This window comes from Gopherus flavomarginatus, chromosome 3 (genome assembly GCF_025201925.1).
Source record: "Gopherus flavomarginatus isolate rGopFla2 chromosome 3, rGopFla2.mat.asm, whole genome shotgun sequence".
Classification (NCBI taxonomy): Eukaryota; Metazoa; Chordata; order Testudines; family Testudinidae; genus Gopherus; species Gopherus flavomarginatus.
Genome location: NC_066619.1, coordinates 232571179 through 232596868, shown reverse-complemented (window position 1 = coordinate 232596868; position 25690 = coordinate 232571179). Strand labels below are relative to the sequence as shown.

The 25690-nt window shown below is 48.4% G+C and overlaps 1 protein-coding gene across 1 annotated transcript in view; it reads right to left on the bottom strand.

Annotated features, from left to right (window-relative positions):
• Positions 1 to 3758: 3758 nt before the first annotated feature.
• The window catches only part of PDCL2 (phosducin like 2), a 44215-nt gene continuing 22283 nt past the window's right edge, over positions 3759 to 25690 (bottom strand). The window contains exons 5-6 of the mRNA XM_050948135.1: positions 20057 to 20265; positions 3759 to 4989 (exon numbers count right to left, since the gene is read on the bottom strand). Of these exons, the coding sequence (XP_050804092.1) occupies positions 4814 to 4989; positions 20057 to 20265 (385 nt within the window). The 3' untranslated portion in view covers positions 3759 to 4813. The remainder of the gene's footprint in view (positions 4990 to 20056; positions 20266 to 25690) is intronic.

Genomic DNA, 25690 nt, shown 5'->3' with positions numbered 1-25690 from the left:
GCTTCCACAGGGCTATTGCCACTTGCTTGTGAACTGTGAGGGCTGCCCTCATCTTGGTATTCTTGCGATTCATGGCAGGGGAAAGCAAGTCACAAGTTCCAAGAAAGTGCCCTCATGCATGCGAAAGTTTTGCAGCCACTGGGAATTAACCCAGACATGCAACACTATGCAGTCCCACCAATCTGTGCTTGTTTCCTGGGCCCAGAATCGGCCTTCCATGACATGAACCTGCCCCATTAACATCATGAGGTCCACACTGCTGGGGCCCGTACTTCAAGAGAAGTCTGTGTGCATGTCCTCATCACCGCATTGCCATTGCCTCCTCACCTGTTTTTGCTTTTGTAGGTTCTGGTTCTGCATATACTACAGGATAATGTGCATGGTGTTTACAGTGCTCATGACTGCGGCAGTGATCTGAGAGGGCTCCATGCTTGCCGTGCTATGGCATCTGCACTGAAAAAAGGTGTGAAATGATTGTCTGCTGTTGCTCTGACGGAGGGAGGGGCAACTGATGACATGGCTTACAGGGTTGGCTTACAGGGTTGTCACACAGAGTGGCCCCCTCAAGGACTGAGCTCACAATCCTGGGTTTAGCAGGCCAATGGTCAAACCACTCAGCTATCCTTCCCCCCACTATTTAGGGAAGGAGGGGGGGAGCAAATGAACACAGAACAAATCTGGTCTCTTTAGTGTTTTGATCCACTCCATCTCTCTTATACGTCTTAGGCTGGCAGCAGATGGTGCAGTACAACTGCTAGCCATCGTCATCTCCCATTTATGTCCAGGCGCCCCCAGCCAATCTCACCGAAGCCAGCCAGGATCACACATATCTGCCTAGGTACCCCCAACTGACTTCACCCACATCAGCTAAAAGAGCACCCAGGCGATAACGACTATGGCTACCAATCGTAATGCACCGTCTACTGCCAAAAGGCAATGAGCTGCTGCTGTGTAGCAATGCAGTACCACGTCTGGCAGCACCCAGGAGACATACGGTGACAGGGAGCTGAGCAGGCTCCATGCTTGCCCTGGTATGTCGTCTGCACAGGTAACCCAGGAAAAAAGGCAAGAAATGATTTATTGCTGTTGCTTTCACAGGGGTGGGGCCTGATGACATTTACCCAGAACCACCAGTGACAATGTTTTTGCCCCATCAGGCATTGGGAGCTCAACCCAGAATTCCAAGGGGTGGTGGAAACTGCAGGAACTGTGCAATGCTCCGGAAGTCGACGCTAGCCTTGGTACTGTGGATGCACTCCACCGAGATAATAGTCTTAAGTGGGGACACACACAATTGACTGTAAAATCAATTTCTAAAAAATCAACTTCTATAAATTTGACCTGATTTCGTAGTGTAGACATACCATATGTATTATCTACATGGGAATGTGCTCAGGAAACAAAGGTTAACACCAGCCCAGACACATGAAATTTGCCATAAGGTCTCTAATAATCAAGAATGTTCTGAAAAAGATGGCACCTCAAGTAGCAAAGTGCCCCTTCACACTATGCAGATGTATTATTGTAATTCTGACATGAAGGGAACAGCAACACCTACTGAACTACCAATGTTCCTTGCAGTACCTGCTATTTTTGAAGGTCTTCACATCTTGATCCAGCTTGAGTTTTGATATCTGACAAGATCGAAATACAGGATAATAGGGCTGCACAAATGTGCTATTGCATTTCCCTCAAAGGCTCTTGTCTAGTGTTTTCTACTGTGCCTTGAAAGTGCACTGTTAAGCAGTAAGAGCTTATTAAGTATTTATTAGTAGGAAATGTTCTAACAGTGTTCTTAAAAAACTTATTCATTTGTTAAACATTTGGTCAAACAAAGTACAGTACTAAAAAAGAAAGACGACTAACTTATTTTTGTAAATGATTTAAAAAACATTTTCAGGCCCTGTTTATATATTAGTTCATGGGATTTTAATAAAATCATTGATTTACAGCTATGTTGCTCTGGGACATTGGGGAAAAGCAGCAGTAGGGTGTGCTGGGGGGATGAGGCACATAGCAGCAGAGCAACAGGGGTATTCTTAGGGAATGTGGAGGTCCATTGTATAAAAAAAGCACTTACCAGCATTGGATTGTCTTTCCTGTAGTGGCTCAGGGTGTGTGTGTGTGTGTGTGTGGGGGGGATTTGTTATCTGGGTAGAGGTGCAGAATTACATGCTCATTCTCTGTGTCTCCTAGGCCTTTCTCCAGGACTTCTTCCAAGGTACAGACCCACACCCCCCATGTGTGCTAGCTTTCACACGCTAGACTGTCGTTCAGAAACGTGCTTCAGAGCTTCAGATATTGACAACAGGGACGCTACGGTACCATAACGCACATATAACCTTGTGCTGTCTCAAGTGTAGACCCCCCCTAAAAAAAAAAATGGTTAGCAGGAGGCATCATGAGAATGAAGAAGTCAAATGGATGACTATGTGTAAGTGGGAGGAGACAACTAAATCACTAACTTACATATCTTGGAACACTTTGACCCTCATTACCAATTAAGTGGAGGCTTCTCTAGTCAGATAGCATTTGTCAAGCTCAGTACAATACGTATTAGCCTCCAAGAATGCAGTCTCAGATGACCCATCTAGTAACAGAGTCTTAAACCAAGCCATTGCTCTTGCTGCAGCCCTCAAAACAGACATCTCTGACTTTCTAAATGCTTGAGAATGAGAGGGATTAAATTTGAGAACATAACTAACATCTAATAAAAACAGTTTCTTGCCATGGGGGTATGAGGCACCTGCTTTGGCCAGAAAGGAAGAAAAATGGGTTAGTTGAGGAGGAATACAGTAGTCATCTTGGAGACCAATTCCAAAGCAAACTGAAAAACACTTTTCTGGAAAGAACTGAAGGCAGAGTTGATGAAAGACAGTTCAACTCAGTTAGTAATCATCTAGAACAGTGAATTTCAAACTTTTTTTCTGGGGATCCAGCTGAATAAAATTGTTGATGCTCGTGACTCAATGGAGCTGGGGATGAGAGGTTTCGGGTGTAGGAGGGGCTCAGGGCTGGGGTAGAGGGTTGGGCGTGAAGGCTGCAGGATGGGGCCGGGAATGAGGGGTTCAGGGTATAGGAGGGGGCTCTGGGCTGGGGGTGCAGGCTCTGGGGTGGGGTGGGATGGGGGTTTGTGGTGCAGGAAGGGGTTCTGGGTTGTGGGGGCTCAGGGCTGGAGCAGAGGATTGGGGCACAGGGTTGCAGCGCGGTCAGCAGTGCAGCCGGGGTGCAGAGGCAGGCTTCCTGCCTGTCTTGGCACTGCAAACTGCGCTGCGCCCTGGAAGTGGCCAGCAGTAGGTCCGGCTCCTAGGAAGAGGCACGCAAGCAGTTCCACACAGCTCTTGCCCACAGGCACCTCCTCCGACCAGCTCCCATTGTTCTCTGTATGTACATATATCTGCTTATTATATGTTCCATTCTATGGATCTGATGAAGTGGGTTGTAGCCCACGAAAGCTTATGCTCAAATAATGTGTTAGTCTCTAAGGTGCCACAAGTACTCCTACCTTGGAGTGAGTGAGATAAGGCAGTAATACTCCAGGTGCCAATGGATAGTTCTTAGTTGCTTGCATTGACAGTACTATGAGCTTCAGTGCATGGAATGTATGAGCAGATCCAATGTAAAATTATTTAGATTACTATGAGCAAAACTATTATTGAATTCTTGAATCTATTGATCTTTAGAAAATGGCCAGTAGAAAGCTGCCCACCCTGTTATGTTTTTGCTTAGTCATATAGCTGAACATACATGTAATGAGTGTGAACTGAATGCTGGATGTTTTCACATATATAGTCCATGAACCATCTTAGATTTACGCTACAGACCTATATTGGTCCACATCCCCGAGTGATGTAGTTATACCGACCTAACCCACCTCTCAGTGAGGTGGATTAACTAAGATGACAGGAGAGTGCTCTCCAGTTGGCTTAGAGCATCTTTATTAAAGCTCTTCAGCAGCACAGCTGTATTGATAAAGCTGCGCCGATCCAGCATTTTAAGTGTAGACATGTCCTGAGTAGACTCTATATAGAGGTCTTCATTAGTGCAGTGAGACTTTTTCAGTTGAGGACATGAGGAGAGCATGATGAAAGTACATCATTATATTATCTGAAATATAACCACAATACCTAATAATGCCGAATCAGGACATGTTTCCCCTCATTTACATCCATAACTTTAGGCTTTGTTCATCCATGACTGTACTGCACTACTTTGAAGTAAGCATCAGTTCCTCTTCAAGAAAACTGACACTAATTGTCAGTATTAGAAACAGTTGGAGAATTATCCTTGACAGTGGAGAAGATTACTAAATGCAGTTCTCAGGTACTAAAAAACTGCATTATTCAACAGATTAAGGACTAAATCCTGCTCCTAGATGGGTGTGCCTATAATATCCTTTGGGCTAGATTCTTGATGGGAGAAAAGGGGAAAAGGTTTGGCACAGTGGAGTTCAGTTACACTCAATCGTTAATCAGTGACACTAGTATTACCCCTGTGCATCCCATCTTGCCCTGATGCCAGGCAGCCCTGAATCAGAATGCAACGGTTAGCTCCCTGTGACCTCACCTCTCCATTCCAGTTGAGTGGAACCTAGATGAAGTGGAGAATCAAGGCCCTTCCAGGTCAATACGAGCCATGAATGTATATCCAAGGGTAGAATTTGGCCTTTAGACAGTATATTAATTATTTTCTAGAAGTTTAAACTGCAAGTATAAATATAAAACAAATCTCTGCATTGCTTCAGATTTATGAAACCAGTAATAAACATGCATATGTTGACCAAACATAAAAACATCAGTGCAGAGTACTAGCATTAAAAATTCCTATATGAGTAACATTTGGTCTCATCATTGTCCCTACTAGCACAGCTGGTGTCATGAACAGAAGCACTTCGAACGGAAGACATCATCATATCGGTAATGTTTTGTTTGGGGCTTTCTTCTAAGTCAGTTTCTATTGCTCCAACTTGTGCTAACTTCCATTCAAGCTCTGTAACAACAAATAATGACTTAAAACAGAGAATTGAAAAAAATAAGATATTGTAATAAAATGCATTTATACATACAATTTGCAAATTGTTAAAAGCTTTTTAACAATGGACCAGACTGATAATTGAATTTTCAAAGCAGACAATCAAAAAATAGATTAGATGAATTATAACACATGAAACATACATGTAAAACCATGTTAAAAGTAGCTATTATATGGAGTTGGGTACCTACGCGCCTTTTGAGTATTTTGTTTCCTCTTAAAATAGAAGCTCTACTTTGAAAAAGGCATTCTACCACCTAGATATCCTTTTCAAACACAGTTATTATTGTAACAGGATTGTTGAGCTTGATTCTTGTCCCTAAATCTTTTTGCAGATGCCTATCACAGTCAGGGTCTTTCTCTCAACGCTGGGAAAACCAAAGGTACTCTATCAGCCCTCACCTGCACAAACTACTCTTTGAACTCCACAAATCACCATCAGCAGAGAAACCCTGGAAAATGTGGACTATTTTCCGTACCTTGACTGCCACTTCTCCCAAATAGCCAGCATTGACACAGAAGTTGAATACAGGATCTCCTGTGCCAGCACATCTGTTAGAAGACTACTTAAATGAGTCTTCAATGATAGGGATCTACAAACAGGTACCAAGATCTTCGTTTACAAGGCAGTTGTCACCCCCACCCTTCTCTATGGGTGTGAGACCTGGGTAACCTACAGATGACATCTCAGGCGGCTGGAGTGGTTCCAGCAGTGCTGTCCCAGGAGGATTCTCAGGAACAGCTGGGAAGACCAATGCACTAACATCAGCGTTCTCTTTGCAGCCAACATCAGCAGTATAGAAGCGCAGGTCATGAAATACCAACTCTGCTGAACTGGCCACTGTGTACATATGCCTGACAATCGCCTCCCGAAGCAAGTACTCTTCCCTCAGTTAAGTCAGGGAAGAAGGGCTCACAGAAGGCAGCAGAAGCATTTCAAAGACATACTGAAAGTACACCTTAAAAAGGGAGGCATCAATCCAACAAACTGGGAGGACTTGGTGCAGAACAGAACGCAGTGGCACCACTCATACACCAAGCCACAGCTCACTCTGAGGAGAACTGATGTGCTCATGAGACAGAGAAGTGACAGTGGAGGAAAGAAAGGGCACAACACTTCAGCCAACAGCTATGTCTCCTCCAAGATTACACCTGTCACTTCTGTGGGAAAATCTGCAGGGCAAGAATTGGTCTCAGCCACTTAAAAACTCACCAATGAACCCCCTTGGCAGACGACATCCTTGCATGGAGGGATAGCTGAAGAAGATCCTTTTCAAACACACTTACTATTGTAACAGGATTTGTGGGCTTGATTCCTGTCTTCCACCAACTTTACATTTATAGTTCCATTGATATACTCCTTGTTCAGAGCACAGAGAGAGTTGGTGTGTGTTTACATCCAACTATTAAAAGCCATGTTAAACTATGATAGAACCTTGCTGGGGTGACAGTCTATATTAGTACAGTTGTTTGGAAAACAGCCCTTGTCCAAACTGGATTACTCCAGGACATCATTTAACCCTTCCATTCGATGGAAGATCGATCAAGGATTGGCCAAGAAACTAAATATTTTCCTATTTTGTCATTTCTTACAAACCAACAATTCTACTGAGCACAAATCTGAAATGTAGAGTCAGGCACTGAACCACCGAACATCCAGTATTAAAAACATTATTAGTGCAGCAAACAAATTGCGTAAAAGATTTTAGTACTGGCAATCCAATATCGCTTCTCAGTACCTCTATCCAAACTGAGATTTATTTGAATTGTGGATAAACTGTTAATATAGATATTTAGAAAAACTGAAATATTTCCACCAACAAATTTTTGCACAAGTGTAGGGCAAAATCTTGAGAGCTATAGACAACACACAACAGAGCAGAACCACCACAATTATGCTTCACAGTGGGGCTTGACTACAAAGAGGGCACACAGCATGATTTCACAGGCCTCCACAAGTCACAAAGCCAAGCTCTACAATAGCTCAGTTCTGGTTTACACTACACGTTTACACTGAATTTAGTAGCGTTAAACCAATTTAACCCTGCACCTGTCCACACAACGAAGCCCTTTATATGGATATAAAGGGCTCTTAAAATTGATTTCTGTACTCCTCTCCAACGAGAGGAGTAGCGGCGAAATCGGTATTGCATGTCGGATTAGGGTTAGTGTGGCCGCAATTCGACGGTATTCGCCTCCGGGCTGTATCCCACAGCGCACCATTGTGACCGACCTGGAAAGCGATCTGAACTCGGATGCACTGGCCAGGTAGACAGGAAAAGCCCGGCGAACTTTTGAATTTCATTTCCTGTTTACCCAGCGTGGAGCGCTGATCAGCACGGGTGGCCATGCAGTCCCAAATCCAAAAAGAGCTCCAGCATGGACCGTACGGGAGATACTGGATCTGATCGCTGTATGGGGAGACAAATCTGTTCTATCAGAGCTCAGTTACAGAAGACAAAATGCCAAAACATTTGAAAAAATCTCCAGGCTATGATAGACAGAGGCAAGAGCAGGGACTCAACACAGTGCTGTGTGACAAGCGAAACGGAAAGCCAAAGAATCAAATGGACGCTCATGGAGGGAGGGATGGGGGACTGAGGACTCAAGCTATCCCACAGTTCCTGCAGTCTCCGAAAAGCATTTGCATTCTTGGCTGAGCTCAAAATGCCTGAAGAGTCAAAAACATTGTCACCAGTGGTTCAGGGAATATGTCATCAATTTACCCCCCCCCCAAGAAAATGGAAAAAAATCGTATCTCGCCTCTTTTCAATGTCACCATATGTCTATTGGACGCCGCTGGTAGACGGGGTGCTGCAGTGCTAAACAGCAGCATCCTCTCCCCTCCCCTCCCCGGTGACAGAGGGTACAGTACAATGTGACTGATACCCGTCCTCGTCATCATCCTGTGAGTGCTCCTGACTGGCCTCAGTGAGGTTGGCTGGGGGCGCCTGGGCAAAAATGGGAATGACTCCCGGTCATTCCCTTCTTTAAGCTTTCTGTCCTGGAGATTCAGTCCTGGCAGATGGTGCAATGGGGCTAGTAACCGTCCTCATCATAGCAGCTGAAGGCTGAGCTCCTCTCCCCGCGCCCTTTCACGTCTAATGGAGATTCTGGACTATCATAGCAGCGGGAGGCTGTGCTCCTCCCCCCCACCACCCTTTAATGAGTAATGGAGATGTCCTGCCTGGAATATCATAGCGGCTGGAGTCTGCCTCCCCCTCATTTTATCTCACTAAAAACTCAGTGTTTCTTATTCCTGCATTCTTTATTACTTCATCACACAAATGGGGGGACACTGCCACGGTAGCCCAGGAGTGTTGGGGGAGGAGGGAAGCAACAGGTGGGGTTGTTGCAGGGGCACCCCCTAGAACAGCATGCAGCTCATCATTTCTGCGGGATATCTGGGGCTCTGACCCGGAGCGGCTGTGTTCTCTGGTTCTCTAGTAGACTTGCCCCATATTCTAGACAGGACTGACTCTATTTTTAGACAAAACATAAAGAAGGGAATGACCTGGGAAGTCATTCCCATTTTTGTCCATGCGCCCCCAGCCGACCTCAGCGAGGCCAGCCAGGAGCACCCATGACAGCAGCAGACGGTACAATGACTGGTAACCGTCATCGCCAATTTCCAAAGCAGCAGACAGTGCAACAAGGTTGGTAACCGTCTCTGCTACCTTGCAAAGGCAAATGAATGCTGCTGTGTAGCACTGCAGTACCGCGTCTGTCAGCAGCATCCAGTACACATATGGTGACAGGGAAAAAAGGCTAAACGGGCTACATGGTTACCATGCTATGGCGTCTGCCAGGGCAATCCAGAGAAAAAGGGCACAAAATGATTGTCTGCCGTTGCTTTCACGGAGGAAGGATTGAGTGATGACATTTACCCAGAATCACCCACGACACTGTTTTTGCTCCATCATGCATTGTGATCTCAACCCAGAATTCCAATGGGTGGGGGAGACTGCGGGAACTATGGGATAGCTATGGGATAGCTACCCACAGTGCAACGCTCTGGAAATTGACGCTAGCCTCGGTACATGGACGCACACCGCCGAATTAATGTGCTTAGTGTGGCCGCATGCAATCAACTTTGTACAATCTGTTTTAAAAAACTGGTTTCTGTAAAATTGGAATAATCCCATAGTGTAGACATACCCCTCATTTTCTGGAAGCGAAGGGTATTAGCAGGATAATAGTGTTGGGACAGGAGCATGGCCTGTGGGTTCATGAAAAGATGGTTACTCACCTTTGTAACTGTTGTTCTTCGAGATATGTTGCTCATATCCATTCCAGTTAGGTGTGCGCGCGCTGCATGCACATTCGTCAGAAGACTTTTTTACCCTAGCAACACTCGGCGGGTTGGCTGGGCGCCCCCTGGAGTGGCGCCGCTATGGCACCATATATATACCCCAGCCGACCCAGCCACCTTTCAGTTCCTTCTTGCCGGCTACTCGGACAGTGGGGAAGGAGGGTGGGTTTGGAATGGATATGAGCAATACATCTCAAAGAACAACAGTTACAAAGGTGAGTAACCGTCTTTTCTTCTTCGAGTGATTGCTCATATGCATTCCAGTTAGGTGATTCCCAAGCCTTACCAAGGCGGAGGGATCGGAGTGAGATGTGGCAGCGTGCAGAACCGCTGAGCCAAAGGCTGCATCATCTCTAGACTGTTGGACCAGAGCATAGTGCGAAGCAAAGGTGTGGACCGAGGACCAGGTCGCTGCACGACATATCTCCTGGATTGGCACGTGGGCCAGGAAGGCGGCTGATGAAGCCTGAGCTCTGGTAGAATGCGCCGTGAGATGGCCCGAGGGGACATGAGCCAGGTCATAGCACGTGCGTATGCACGCCGTTACCCAGGAGGAGATCCTCTGGGAGGAGATGGGTAGACCTTTCATCCGTTCAGCGACTGCCACGAACAGCTGGGGGGATTTTCGGAAGGGCTTTGTCCGCTCGGTATAAAAAGCGAGCGCCCTATGGACATCTAAGGAGTGCAACTGTTGCTCCCGTCAAGAAGAGTGAGGCTTCGGAAAGAAGACCGGGAGGAAGATGTCCTGGTTGGTATGGAAAGCCGACACTGCCTTAGGGAGGAACGCCGGATGAGGTCGCAACTGTACCTTATCCTTGTGGAAGACAGTATACGGTGGGTCCACCATAAGCGCTCGAAGTTCGGAGACCCTTCTGGCCGATGTGATGGCCACCAGGAAGACTGTCTTCCACGACATGTACAGGAGTGAGCAAGTCGCCAATGGCTCAAAGGGCAGATGCATAAGTCTAGGACTAAGTTGAGGTCCCAGGTGGGGGCAGGGCAGCGTACTGGGGGGCAGAGGCATTCCAGGCCCTTAAGAAATCTAGTAACTAAGGGGTGGGAAAACACGGAGTGGCCACTTTCTCCAAGATGGAATGTGGAGATAGCTGCCAAGTGCACCCTCAGAGAAGATATCGCCAGGCCCTGTTGTTTAAGAGACCAAAGGTAGTCTAAAACAGTGGGGATTGAGACGTCAGAAGGAGTAACATCTTGCAATGCACACCAGCAGGAGAAACGTTTCCACTTGGCCAGGTACGTAGACAGAGTGGAAGGCTTTCTGCTGCTTAGTAGAACACGCTGTACCGGTGGCACAGCGTAACTCCAATCTGTTCAGCCATGCAGGAGCGATGCTGTGAGGTGAAAGGCCTGCAGGTCCGGGTGGCGAAGACTGCCGTGGTCCTGCGTTATGAGGTCTGGAAGGAGTGGTAGGGTAATCGGGTTGTCCAGGGACAGGTTGAGGAGTGTGGTGTACCAATGCTGTCTGAGCCATGCTGGCGCGATCAGGATTAGATGCACTCTGTCCCTGCGGAGTTTTATTAGGACTTTGTGAACCAGAGGGAACGGTGGAAAGGCATAGAGCAGGTGGTGCTCCCACGACAGGAGGAATGCGTCCGTGATCAAACCCAGTGAAAGACCCTGGAAGGAGCAGAACGCTTGGCATTTCCTGTTCGTGCGAGAGGTGAACAGGTCTATGAGGGGAAAACCCCACCTCTGGAAGATGGAATGAATAACGTCTGGTCTTATCGACCATTCGTGACAGAGGAAGGATCTGCTCAGCTGATCCGCGAGAGTGTTCCGAACCCCTGGGAGAAAGGACGCTACCAGGTCTATCGTGTGGGCTATGCTGAAGTCCCAGAGTCGAATGGCCTCTTGACACAGGGGAGAAGAGCGAGTCCCTCCCTGTTTGTTGATATAATACATGGCCGTTGTGTTGTCCGTAAACACCGAGACACAACGGCCATGAAGACGTTGCTGAAACGCCTGGCACGTGAGGCGGACTGCTCTCAGCTCCCGGACGTTTATGTGGAGCGACAGCTCCTGTGATGTCCAAAGGCCCTGGGTACGAAGGTGACCTAGGTGAGCCCCCCACCCGAGAGATGACGCATCTGTCATTAGGGACAGCGAGGGCTGTGGTGGATGGAATGGTAGCCCTGCACACATCAGGGAGGGAGTCAGCCACCAGTCCAGGGAGCGTAAGGTGCTCGGGGGAACGGTCACCAGAGTGTCTATTGGGTCCCTGCCCAGACTGTAGACCGAGGTGAGCCACGTTTGAAGGGGCCGGAGGCGGAGCCTGGCATATTTTGTCACATAAGTGCAGGCGGCCATGTGGCCTAGTAGGCCAAGACATGTGCGAGCCAAGGTGACCGGGGAGTTCTGCAGACCTCGAATGATCGCCGTGAGTGTCTGGAAACGTGGCTGAGATAGGTAGGCCCTGGCTTGAGTGGAGTCCAGGGTTGCCCCTATTAAGTCTAGCCTTTGTGTGGGAACCAGTGTGGACTTTTCGGCATTGAGGAGCAGCCCCAACCAGGAGAATAGGTCCGTGATTATGTGCACGTGCTGTCTGACCTGAGTCTGGGAGGTTCCCTTGACGAGCCAGTCGTCCAGGTACGGGAATACATGTATTTGCCGCCGGCGGAGGTGGGTGGCGACGACGGCCATACACTTCGTAAATACCCTTGGGGCTGTAGAGAGGCTGAAGGGGAGGACCATGAATTGGAAGTGCCGGTGACTTGCTACAAAGCAAAGATACCTCCTGTGTGGAGGGAAGATGGCAATATGGAAGTACGCGTCCTTCATATCGAGGTCGGCATACCAGTCTCCAGGATCCAAGGATGGGATAATAGTCTCCAGGGAGACCATGAGGAACTTCAACTTGACCATAAACTTGTTGAGGCCACGCAGGTCTAGGATGGGCCTGAGGCCTCTCTTGGACTTGGGGATCAGAAAGTAGGGGGAGTAAAACCCTTTTCCCTTCTCGTCTGGTGGTACCTCCTCTATTGCTCCTGCGGCGAGGAGAGACTGCACCTCTTGTAAGAGGACTTGCTCGTGAGAGGGGTCCCTGAAGAGGGACTGGGTTGGGGGGTGGGAAGGCGGGGATGAAACAAATTGGAGGTGGTATCCTTGTTTCACCGTCCGTAGGACCCAGATGTCTGAGGTCAATTGGGACCACGCCGGGAGGAAGTAGGAGAGGTGGTTAGAGAAGGGAGGAGAAGGATCCTGTCCTGAAACTGTTACGCCGTCCTCGTGTGTACCTTCAAAAGGTAGACTTAGGCCCCGGAGGTGCTTTTGAGGGGCCGTTGTTTTGACCCCCTTGGGGTCCGGACTGGCGTCTATGGCCACCCCCCCGTGCTTCTGCAGAAGTCTTGTCTGTGCCGGGGCACAAAGTAAGGCCGGTGAGGTTGGGGCCGGAAGGGTCTGCGTTGGGTCACAGGCGTATGTCCTTTAAACTCTGCAACCTGGGGTCAATCTTTTCAGAGAACAGACCCTTGCCATCAAAGGGTAAGTCCTGGATGGTGTATTGGAGCTCAGGTGGCAAGTTGGAGACCTGTAGCCATGAGATACGCCTCATGGTGATTCCTGAGGCCAGAGTTCTGGCTGCTGAGTCGGCCGCATCGAGAGAAGCCTGGAGGGAGGTTCTAGCCACCTTCTTTCCTTCTTCAAGGAATGTGGCAAATTCCTGGCGAGAGTCCGGGGGTAGAAGACTGTGAATCTACCCACCTCCGCCCAGGAGTTGTAATTGTAACAGCTCAGGAGAGCCTGCTGGTTGGCCACCCGGAGCTGCAGGGCACCTGCCGAATGCGGCCCAGTAGGTCCATCTGCCTAGCCTCCTTTGATTTGGGGACTGGCGCCTGTTGGCTGTGGCGTTCCCTCTCGTTGACCGATTGGACAACTAATGAGGAGGGAGGAGGATGAACATACAGGTATTCGTACCCCAGAGAGGGCACCATGTATTTTCTCTCAACTCCCTTTGCCGTAGGGGGAATGGAGGCTGGGGACTGCCATAAGGTGTCAGCAGTGGCCTGGATGGTTTTGATGAAAGGCAAAGCCACTCTAGTGGGGGTATCTGCCAAAAGGATGCTGACTACTGGGTCCTCAACCTCCAGGACTTCCTCTATGGAAAGATTGATGTTGAGCGCCACCCTCCTAAGGAGGTCCTGATGGGCTCTGAAGTCTATCGGCGGGAGCCCTGATGATGAGGTCGCTGCCACCGCCTCGTCTGGGGAGGAAGAGGACGATACACCAGGGATGAGGGGGTCCTGGATGGCCTCTTGCTCCTGGGTCGGCTCCTGCTCCAGTGGTACCGGGGAACCTGGTAGATGGGTTATCAGCTCCTCTGTCCCAGCTGGAGAGGGACGGCTAATGGTGGCCTCTGGAGCTCGATGCTCTGAGGAAGCGGAGCGGGTCTGGAGCAATGGGGCACCCTGGGCCTGATGGTACGCCCAGGGTGTCCAAAAGGACCACTGGTGAGGACCCGGGTCCTGAGACCGGACCTCCTGGAAGACCCCGGAAGGCACCTCCATATCTCGCTCCTGGTCGTAATAACTGTCCGCGTGAGAGGACACTGACGACTGTCTGGATGGCCATGGAGGAGCAGAGAAACCTTGGGCTGAGGTTCTGATGGACCTCACTCCCTTCTTTAACGGGGACCAGTGCCGGTATTCGTAGCAGTACCGGGATCAAGATCGGGACCTGTGACCAGACCAGTGCCGGGAGGTTGACCGAGATCTCGAGTCTCTGTGGTGTGAACGGCTCTGAGAGGTACGGTGCCTGGATCGGCGCCGAGAACTGGAGCGGTGCCGCAGATAGTGAGGTGGAGAGCGAGAGTCCGACCAGTGCCGTGAGTCTGACCAGTGCCGTGTAGGGGAACGGTGCCAGGACTGCGAGCGTCGTCAAGAGCGCGAGCGTCGTCTTGACCTGGAGCGTCTATGGGACCGCAATCTTGAGTGGTGCCGGTCCGCTGTGCCGACGGACGGTGGTCTAGGCAGGGTCGGCTTGCCCCGAGATTGGACTACCCGCACCGGCGGTGCCAGGGGTAGAGGCAGTGCCGAGTCCGTCAAGGCGATTAAGTCTCTCGCCGCCAAATACACCTCTGGTGTGGATAGCATGGTGAGCTCTACCGCGGCACGCACCAGGGAGCAATGAGGCGCCGGACTCAATGGCCCTTGTGAGACCGGAATCAACGGTGCTGATTTAGTCGGTGCCGCGGCGGGTATCGGTGCCGGGCAGTCCGAACTGGGCGCGCTCTCTGGCTGCGGCGTAGTTGGAGCCAAGGCAGCAGAGGTCTTGGCTTTCTTCGAGCTCGGGGAGAGGGAGCAACGCGGAGTTGTCTTCGGTGCCGGTGTCGGCCGGTGCCGAGAGTCCTTAGGCGTGCCAGTGCGATCCAGTGCCGTAGGGTTGCCTCTGTTTACCGACTGACTGGCGCTCAGTGCCGGTGTCAAGGCCGCCTCCATGAGGAGCTGTTTTAGTCTGGTGTCCCGCTCCATTTTAGTTCGCGACTTGAAAGCTTTGCAAATAGGGCACTTAGCTGTTAAGTGCGATTCCCCGAGGCATGTAGACGGGTTCCGCCGGGGCTCGACCCTCCCTGAGGGGGAGGGGAGCCACACCGGCCTCACTGTCGTCCCTGCAATTACAATCCGCTCTGGCCTTTCGGCAGGTCAGAGCAGTGGCAAAGTCAAAAGGGGCCCAGCCCTTGGTTCGGGCGGGGCGCCAAACACAGTTATCAACAGCTCTGGCCCTTTGGAGCAGGGCAGAGCAGTGGCAGAGTCGAAAGGGGCCCAGCCCTTGGTTCGGGCGGGGCACCAAACACAATAACAAGCAGCTCTGGCCCTTTGAAGCAGGGCAGAGCAGTGGCAGAGTCAAAAGGGGGCCAGCCCTTGGTTCGGGCGGGGCACCAAACACAGTAACAAGCAGCTCTGGCCCTTTGGAGCAGGGCAGAGTTGTGGCAAAGTCAAAGGGGGCTCAGCCCTTGGTTCGGGCGGGGCACCAAACACAGTTATAAGCAGCTCTAGCCTCTTCAACTGGGAAGAGGGGGGAATCTGCCACCTGGTTATGGGTGGCAGGGGGAACGCAGGCCCGCCCACTCCTCTGCGTTCCAGCCCAGGGCGCTGGTAGCTGCTGTCACCGCTAACGGTGGTCAGTGGGGTCCTGACCGAAACACACTGACATGGGCAAAGGTAGCTCTGCAGCCTGACTGAAGTCAGCTGCCCCCGGGCTACTTCCTAATTCCCCCTCTACTCCTACCTGGTCCGGGGCCTCTGTTCCGGGGACGTCCAGGACCATCGGTTCCTCCCAATCTGGGCTGGACAGCAGGTCCGGTAAAGTTTTGGGGAATGCGGGCCAAGCCCGGTCTGGGGGCTCTCGGGGCCGTAGTAGGGGCGAGGCAGTTCTGGCGGCCCCTCGTCGTAGTAGGGCCGAGGCAGTTCTGGCGGCTCCTCGTCGTAGTAGGGCCGAGGCAGCTCTGGCAGCTCCTGGTCCCTGCCTCTGCCTCGGGCAGCCTCCCAGTCACGGGGGTCGGCGGGCATGTCTGCTCCTGCCGGTGGCCGAGCCGCAACTGAAGGCTGGGGCCCGGCTTTTATTCTTCCGGGTTGCCGCCTGACCCTCTGAGGGGCGAGACTTCCGCCCAGCGGCCCCGTCCCCATGGATGACTGATGGGGCTCAACCCTCCCTGAGGGGGAGGGGAGCCACACCGCCTCGCTACAAGGCACTTTAAACAGGAGTCGTGTGGGTCTCCTGTTGGCATCGGCCTGTAACAGGCCGAGCACGGTTTGAAAGCCGGTGAGCCGGGCATGAGCTCCAGCGCCGGGTGTGGGGAAGGGGCTACTCCCCGAACCCGACTAAGTAGTACTAAACTAACTATACTATTAATGTACGAACTTACAACTAAACCTATCTATCTATCTATATACAAGAACAATAACTATGTACATGATAACAACGAGAAACTACGAGTAGCTAGGGAAGGTGGAGGTCAGCTAAGCCGCACTCCACTGTTCCAAGGACCAACATGGGCAGTAAGAAGGAACTGAAGGGTGGCCGGGTAGGCTGGGATATATATACGGTGCCATAGCGGCGCCACTCCAGCGGGTGCCCAGCCGACCCGCTGAGTGTTGCTAGGGTAAAAAAGTCTTCCGATGAACGTGCACGCGGCGTGCGCACACCTAACTGGAATGCATATGAGCAATCACTCGAAGAACTGAAAAATCTCTACAAATTTGTATAAAGGGAAAACAGTAGCATACAACCACTACTCCAATCTATGCGTTACAGTAGCAGGCAAGCAGGAAACTGAATATAGCTACTGTGAATAAAGAATCAGTTTTTTAACCCCATTCATGTGTGCCTGAGTAGCTGAAGTGTCCACCTTAACATAGTTGTTCATATGTGGCTGAAACTGATAGTGTCCTTCTAAAAAGCTGTAGTGAACATGATTGCTTGTCACATATAAACCAAGTTATTTTCTCATAAGCATCCTTGATGGAAATATGGGTGTGCATTCTTTAAAACAAGAAACCCAAATGAGCTTTGAACACATAAGGCAGAGATAGAGGCTACTGTTGCTACCTGGACCATAAATATTTTGATATATTTTAGTCGTCTCAAGCCCAAGATGGGACACAGATTACCTTTTCTTTTTGGAATAAGAAAATAGTGGGAGTAGAACTCCTTGCCTTGAAACTAACAAAATACCACTACTGTGGTTCCTAGTCACAAAGAGAATCTCTTCTTTAAGCATCCTGTCATGAACAGGAGACATGATCCTCTAAAGTGACAAGTGATTCTGGGTGCCTCACTTTAGGTGCCTAACATAACACCTTAAATAAGTTCAATTTTCACAGGGTGGATGGCTCAGAACTTTTGGAAAATCAGGCCCACATAGAATGTCCCAAGTTGTGTACCCAAAAATCAAAGAACACAAAAAACACTTGCCACTTTAGAATATCTTTGCTCATGACCCTAAAATTGGATGGGGAAATGGAAGTTGGTATTCAATACAAAGAGGAAGTGAATCACATTCTCCAAGTTGGTTCTCTCTAAAACCCAGTGATCCATGGAAATTCCACTCCATTTTGCAAAGAAATGATCTATGTAGTCTTCCTACTGGAAAGGGAAAGGTTTAGAAAGCAAGCCTGGGACTGGAGTATCAGGCATCATACCAAATCTATTCACTAGAAGATACTCCTGGGGGAATTCTGGGCCACTGCAGATGTGCAGAATTTATGTCCCCCGCAGATTTCTTTGCTTCTCTGCAGAAAACTGACTTTCTGATGGGGAAGTAAAGGGAAGCCACAAGAGTGGTTATGCGACCCTCTCCAGCAATATGTTTCGGGTGCCCAAGGCAGCCGGAAGAGAGGTAAATCACTTTGGGGCAGGAGGCGGGACTGGGGAAAACCCAGCTGGTGGCTCCTACCTTGTGCCAGGCTCAACTGCTTGCCACAGTTGGGCTGAGAACAGGACTTTCTCTTCCCCTGCATGGCATCCAGGGCCAGGTCAGACCCACCACCAGATTTCTCCCCCCGCTGCAGGAAGCTCTGAAAGCTTCCCCCACCCCCACTTCCTCCACCCGTCACTTGTCAGCTGCAGGGGGAAGGATCCCTATACAAGGAGCTGCTCCCCAATCCACCCAACCACAATGCATCCAGACTCTCTCAGACCCAGACTCCCATGCCAAGCCTCACCCCCCTACACTCAGAACCCCCTCTGATGAGTCCCACTTCCCGCTGCACCTGGACCACCCTTACAACCCACTCACACCTGGATCCCCAATACCATTTCCCCAGCATCTGGACCCCCACTGAGCCCCCCACACCCAGACTTCCCTGCTGAGCTCTATACCCCCTACACCCAGATGCCACCTGCTGAACCCAACCACCTTCACCTCAGTCCCACTGCAGAGTTCCATTACTGTTGCACCCAGAACCCCTCAACAAGCCCCTGTGCATCCAGATCCCCTTGAGCCAGCCATACCCAGTCTGCCCCACACAAAACCCTCTCAAGCCACACCTGGATCCCCCCCGCTAAGCCCCTCTACACTTGGATCCTGCCTTGCTGAGCCTGCCTTCCCAAATGGAGCATCAGGGCCTTGGAGTGTTTCTATGGTAGGCCCAGTCCTGGCACTGTGTCAGGGTTGGGTGCAGCCCCACTGCTGAATCCATGTCCCAGGGGAAGCTGCACACTGATCTCCCACCTCTGTGCAGCCAGTAGTCTGTGCTCCCCAATGCCATGCTGGAGCCTCCACATTTATTTGACAAATACAATTTGCAGAATTTGTAATGTTTTAGCACAGAATGCCCTCAGGAATAGAAGTTGTAGGAGCAGAAGATGATGAGGAAGTGGTTTAAACTGCTTCCCTTTGTGCTGCTGATATTAAAGACTGTGGAGTGGAAGTTGCTGAGTGAGGAATAAGGACTTCAAGGCTCCATCCATCCCAAAAGCTTAAAGTAACTTTTGCCCCTGCTGAAAAGTGGGAAGTTGCAGATGCATCCCCTCCCTGGTTCCAAAAGCCTCCACTGCTTCTTCAAAACCAAACTAGTACCCATGTCTTCTGGGGAGCTAAGAACTAACTGTCTCATTCACAGCTGTCAAAACCTCCAGGTTTCTCCTGACAAGTTCTACAATGGAGATCTTCATCAGTTCAAAAATGTGCAGCATATGGGTAGTTCAGCAGTTTGGGCAGTATAAATAAAATTCAATTTAACATAAAAAAGTTAAACAAAACACTACAGTGATTAAACTGCATGAGAGAGAGAATCCATGCTGCATGATTCCAGGATCTCTGCTGCATAACTGAGGTCCAATGTGCTTCATAGGATATGAGCCTGGGTTCAAGTAAACAGAGATTCTCATAAGGGTCTCAAAGAGAGGTGCTGTTAGAACATCAAGAACTATATTTAAGGACAGGAACAAGAAATCGAAACAATAGGTTCAGTTTTTCCCATTGTTTTTAGGAACCTGGACTTACTCACACAAAAGTGATCCACTGCACACATAACACAACCCTTCTCTCCCACAGACTTCCTTTGTGACCTTGAGCAAGTCATTTCATCTTTCTGTGTCTCAGTCTCCTCCCTCCAAAATGGAGATGATAGTATTTTGTTATCTCAAATCGGTGTTGTGAGGATAAGTACATTAAAAAGATTGTGATTTGCTCAGATATTATGGTAATGGGGCCCATGTAAGTACCTACAATATAGAGATAGAATAGTGTTGCAATAGCTGCAGAATATATATTAATGGAACTGGAACTTGGATAGTTTAGGAAAAGACAAAAATGCGTGTCAAGTGACCATCAGATAGTTAATGAGGTTTTCTGCTAGTAGGTGTCACGCAGCCCAGTGTGGAATGGGGGGCATATGGAAAAGGATCCTGCGTAGCCTGGTCCCATGGAACTGGGTTGTGGACTCACACTTAAGAGGGAATGTATACCTTTTTTAGATCAAATCCTCCCCCATAGGAAAGATCAGATGTTGTTACACAGGTGCCATCCCCCCCACACCTACCTTATCTATAGCATTGCAAGCTATCAACATGTACTAATATTTGTGCTGCAGTAGAAATGCAGAAGCTTCTGTTAACAGTTAATTAATAACATTTCCTGTTTATGGTACAAAAACACTATACAAGACTGTTCTACCCCAAGAAGTGATCTTAAGAATTTATGATTATTAATTACATTAGATTACTTTAGAATTATTTTGAACATATTTGTTATATTACCTTCTAGTTTAAGATTTGTCCCTCCACATTCAGTAACTCCAATGAACCTGCCCTTTATCTGACCATTTCTGTACACAAAAATTGTGGGTAAACATCTGTCATGGTAGTTTTGAATACAGCTGTTCACAATGGCTTTGATAAACTTGATTTCTGGAAACTTTCTGGCTAGCAGGCTGAGATGCTGGTTAACTAGTAAGCATAGTGGGATGCTAGAAAAAATTGGATAGGTTTGATGAAAGTTTTGACACAACAGTTTGAAACATGCAAGAAAATACTAGAATCCATACAAATAACCTTTCAAGAATAGAGTTTTTACATGGAGTCAGTATGCTTCTACTGTGCTCTATAATGGGACTTCCACTACACCTTTCTTCTCTGGCTTCTCCTACAAGGAGTCTTATGGAAAAAGGCTGTTGAAATAAAAACCTAAAATATTTACATGAATGTCATGATACATATACTGTTGGCTATTACTGCTATATAAGCTCCATGTGCATAGCGTGCGCAGCACATTTCATTAGGGTACACACCCAGGGATTTTATTTATTTTTTTAAGGTGAACATCATAAAGGTTGGGGAGTGGGAGGGAGTGCGGTGTGCAGGAAGCGGCTCAGGGCAAGGGATTGGGGCAGAGGAGGGGTGTAGGGTGTATGAGGGGGCTCAGGGCAGAGGTGTGGGGTGCGGTGGGGGCTCAGGGCAGGGGGTTGGGTGCAGGAGGGGAGCGATGTGCAGGCAGGGGACTCAGGGCAGGGAGTTGGGGGGAGGGATGCAGGAGGGGTTTGGCAGGGGGCTCAGGACAGGTGTGTAGGAGGGGTGTGGGGTGCAGCCAGAGGGCTCAGGACAGAGAGTTGGGGTGCAGAAGGGATACAGGGTGCAGGCAGGGGGCTCAGGGCGGGGGGTTGGGGTGCAGGATAGGTCCAAGGTGCAGGCAGAGGGTTTAGGGCAGAGAGTTGGGGGGCGGGGTGCATGAGGGGTTCGGGGTCCAGCCCAGTGCCGCTTACCTGCAGCGGCGCACTCCCTGGCCGCCTACCCTGGCCCCATGCCACTCACCACGTCCCTGTGTTGCCCCTGGGGGGGACACAGGGCTCCACGCGCTGCCCTTGTCACGCCTCCAGATACCTCCCCCGAAGCTCCCATTGGCCTCGGTTCCCTGTTGTGTTATCGCTGTGAACCTGTGAGGGGGTAAAAACGATCTTGCCCGATTGGCATCAAGTATAGCCAACGAATTCCAGTGTTTACACTGGCATTAGTGTGAACTATTCAAAATTGATAAGAAGGCCCAGTTTTTAAAGAGGGTCATTGTACTGTGGACTGCTCAGAGCGCTTCAGTCTCAGTGGCACTTTGAGAAGGCAGTCATCTGTCCTCCAGCCACCAGGCTTAAAACTCACTTAAAATCATTACCAGTATCTCAAAGCAATCAGCTGTGCACAGACCCTGCTCGACTACACCACTGTGACGGGTTGGATTGCAGAAACCCCTTGGAAACTGCCAACTGATGTGCCAAGACTACTTCTGCCCCTGCTTTCTCTGCCCTCCCAGCTTGGGACTTCAGTGCCCTGCCTGGTTTGAGCCAGACCCACTAGCCTGCTGCAAACCCAGACCCAGGTCTGAGCCACATCCCCTAACAGCTGTAGGCTTAAACTGAAAGCAGCTTAAGAAGTGTTCCTGTCTTTAACACTCAGATGCCCAACTCCCAATGGGGTCCAAACCCCAAATAAATCTGTTTTATTCTGTATAAAGCTTATACAGGGTAAACTCATAAATTGTTCGCTCTCCATAACACTGGTTGAGAAGTATGCACAGCTGTTCCCCACCGCCCCCCTGTATTAATACATACTCTGGGTTAATCAATATGTAAAAAGTGATCTTATTAAATACAGAAAGTAGGATTTAAGTGGTTCCAAGTAATAGCAGACAGAACAAAGTGAATTACCATGCAAAATAAAATAAAACACGCAAGTCTAAGCCTAGTACAGTAATAAAATTGAATACAGATAAAATCTCACCTTCAGAGATGTTTCAATAAGTTTCTTTCACAGACGGGATGCCTTCCTAGTCTGGGCATAATCCTTTCCCCTGGTACAGCCCTTGTTCCAGCTCAGGTGGTAGCTAGGGGATTTCTCATGATGGCCACTCCGTTCTGTTCCACCCAATTACATATCTTTTGCATAAGGTGGGAATCCTGTGTCTCTCTCTGGGTTCCCACCCTTCCCTCTCAATGGAAAAGCACCAGGTTAAAGATGGATTCCAGTTCAGGTATCATGATCACATGTCACTGTAAGACTTCATTACCCACTTGCCAGCACACACGTATACAGGAAGACTTACAAGTAAAACAGAGCCATCTACAGTCAATTGTTCTGGTTAATGGGAGCCATCAAGATTCCAAACCAATATTAATGGCCCACACTTTGCATAACTACAGTAGGACTTCAGAGTTATATTTCATATCTCTAGTTTCAGATACAAGAGTGATACATTTATACAAATAGGATGACCACAGTCAGTAGATTATAAACTTTGTAATGATACCTTACAAGAGACCTTTTGCATGAAGCATATTTTACTTACATTATATTCACACTCATCCGCATACTTTCATAAAATCATGTAGAGTGCAACCTCACAGTGACCCTGGCTGACGATCAATCACAGGAAAAGTCTGTGAGCAGGGTGTACTGCAATATTAAAGTACGCATCCTGTAGGTCAAGAGCAGAGAACCAATCCCCCTGTTCCAATGCTGGGATGATGGTGGATAGGTTGACCATCTTGAAATGTTGTAGTTCGACAAACTTGTTGAGATTGCGAAGGTCTAGGGTGGCACCAACCACCAGACTTCTTTTGTATCAGGAAGTACTGCGAGTAGAAATCGCATCCTCTGTATTGTGGAAGGACTGCTTCTATGGCTCCCAGCTGAAGAAGATGTCTAACCTCCCCCCACAAGATGGCCTGAAGAGGGACAGGGAGGAAGGTTGGCAGGATGGTATAGCTAGGAAGGGGATGGAGTAACCTTCCATTACTATTTCAAGGACCCATCCATCTAAGGTAATGAGCATCCAAGATAGTAAAAATGGAGCTAGGTGGTTGCCAAACTGTCAGTGTGTAGATGGTGTTACAGATGGTAGGAGCAACTGGAGCAGGCACGAGGTTCTCTAGACCTTGACCACACCTTCAAATTTGCTGCTTATTAGAGGGTGTTTGGGACAGTGTCTCTTGTGCAGGTGATTGTCTGTGCCTGTTGGGAGGTCGGTGACGACGGCGTTGGTTGTCAAACTGCTCCTGTGGGTAGTATGGCTGAGGCCGAAATCGTGGAGGGAGCTGATATTTCCCAGATCTTCGTTTTGGCTGTGGTGCTCTCTCACTCTTCCACCTACACCTACAGACACCACACCAACTGACTGAAGCACTGGTCAAACGGGAGAGCCTGGCTGAAGGGCAACCAGACACCCTGTGGTGAGAAGCATCTAAATTTGTAAGGGCATTGAAAGTGTTAAAATCAGCTTAGAATGCATTTTGCTTTTATTTCATTTGACCAAATCTGACCTGTTATGCTATGACGTATAATCTCTTAAAAGATATCTTTGTAGCTAATAAATCTGTTTAATTATTCTACTTGAAGCAGTGCATTTGGTTTGAAGTGTGTCAGAGACTCCCCTGGGGATAACAAACCTGGTACATATCTATTTCTTTGTTAAATTGACAAACTTATATAAGCTTGCAGCGTCCAGCAAGCATAACTGGGCACTGCAAGATGGAGGTTCCTAGGGCTGTGTCTGGGACCAGAGATATTGGCTAGTGTCATTTGGTTGCACAATCCAAGTAGCAGCCCAGGAGTGGAGGTTCTCACAGAGAAGCAAGGTAAGGCTGGCTCCCAGAGTCAAGTATTGGTGTGACCTAGCAGATCACTGGTCCAGAAATACCAGAGGGGAACATCACAACTATAACTTACCCTATAGCAATTCTGCATGCAGTATTTTAACCCATAAGAACTGCCTGGGATGGGTGATGGTGAACTCAGAACTACCAGCACAAAACTATTAGCATACTTCCAGCCTTCAAAACAATGATTAGCTTGGCACCAGAAGGTTGGATAGAAGCCTTATGTTGCCTCCGAATGCTTATATTCTCAACATTGGTTGTTGAAATTTTGACAGAGAAAAAGAGGAGCTCCAATGAATCTTCCAGATTTCACAATAAGGCATACATCTGAACTTCAGGAACATTAGACCTCAGCTGCGTCTCCATGAGAATTGAGACACTTCTAATAAAACTAATGGATTTTACTAACTATTTCACCAATTTGAAATTTCAAATAGCATGTGCACTGTACTCTTCTGAATCCTTTACACCCCAGTTTTTTCCTTCCTTTGTAATACAGATGGTAGTGAATTCTGACACACAAACATATTTTCATCTCTCTTCTCATATTTGTCTACATATTATGTATCTGACACCAGTACCTTTGGTATTGTTGAAGCCAACAACTTGAGATATCTCAAATGGGCTTTTATTTTAGAAAGTGCTGAGAATCGATCCTATGGAAAAAGAAACAGCCTCCTTTAATATGTCTCAATTTGGGCACTTAAAATCACCAATCTCTGTTAAAAATCTTGGCCTATCCTATTTAGGCCTGAAAAATACTAAATGCTCATGAAAGATTCTCAAAATAGTCTCATCCAATTTGGATGAGGTTGCCGAGAGAGAGAATCTGTATATAAGGCCCAAAGCCATATTCAAGACAAAGCTAGGTATTGCAAAGGAGCAAACTGGCTAAGAAATTGGTAATATCCCAGGTTGCTTTATACAGAAAGATAAGTGCTATTTTGATGTAACTTCATTTTACTTAGAATCTCTCTCCAGATCATTACAAGGTCTCTCTCTCTGTGGAATGAGCAAATGATGAACACAGTTGTGCAAGCTTCAATTTCAGAGGCCAGGGATGTTAATAAGACAATGGAGAAAGGTTTAAAGTCACTCTTCAGCAAACTGTCAATCTTCTGGTCTTTAGGAACACCTATTCCATCCACACAGATGGAGTTTTCCTTTACAGTGACTAGTTTTGGTTTAGAGGAAGGAACGAAGAAGTTAATCTTGTGAATTGAGAAGAACTTAGTGGCCTTTTGTTGAACTTGGTATAACTTTTGGAATGCCCTAATGATGACCCTCCTCTTTACTAGGTTGGATCATTTGGAGTTCACTGTCTTTTCCAGTCATTTGTGTATGAGGGAGACTGCTTTTCCTATTTTCTTTAGTTTTGTCTTGAGAATTTTTTGTGGTGTCCAGAACTGGATCCACTCTTTTTAAGACAGAATAAATAAGATACATAGTTTACTTTGTAATTCAGAAAAAAAACCCATCCTGGACTGTCCCTGGACTGGGAACTTCTGCTGAAGCCTTGTGGGTAATGAACTGAAAAGTCTATGGGTGATCAGAAGACAGAGACTGAGCACTGATACTTGGCCCCTCTCTGGGATTCTTAGGGCAAAAGGAGTCTGCCATTATGACAGTATGGAAGGTTCCACACCCTATTTTTAAAAGCATTTATTTCCATTTGACTGATCCTTGATCCTGGAAGGAAGGCTTGTTTCATGGCAATTGAATGAATAGTTGAAACTGCCTCCCAATGTACTAA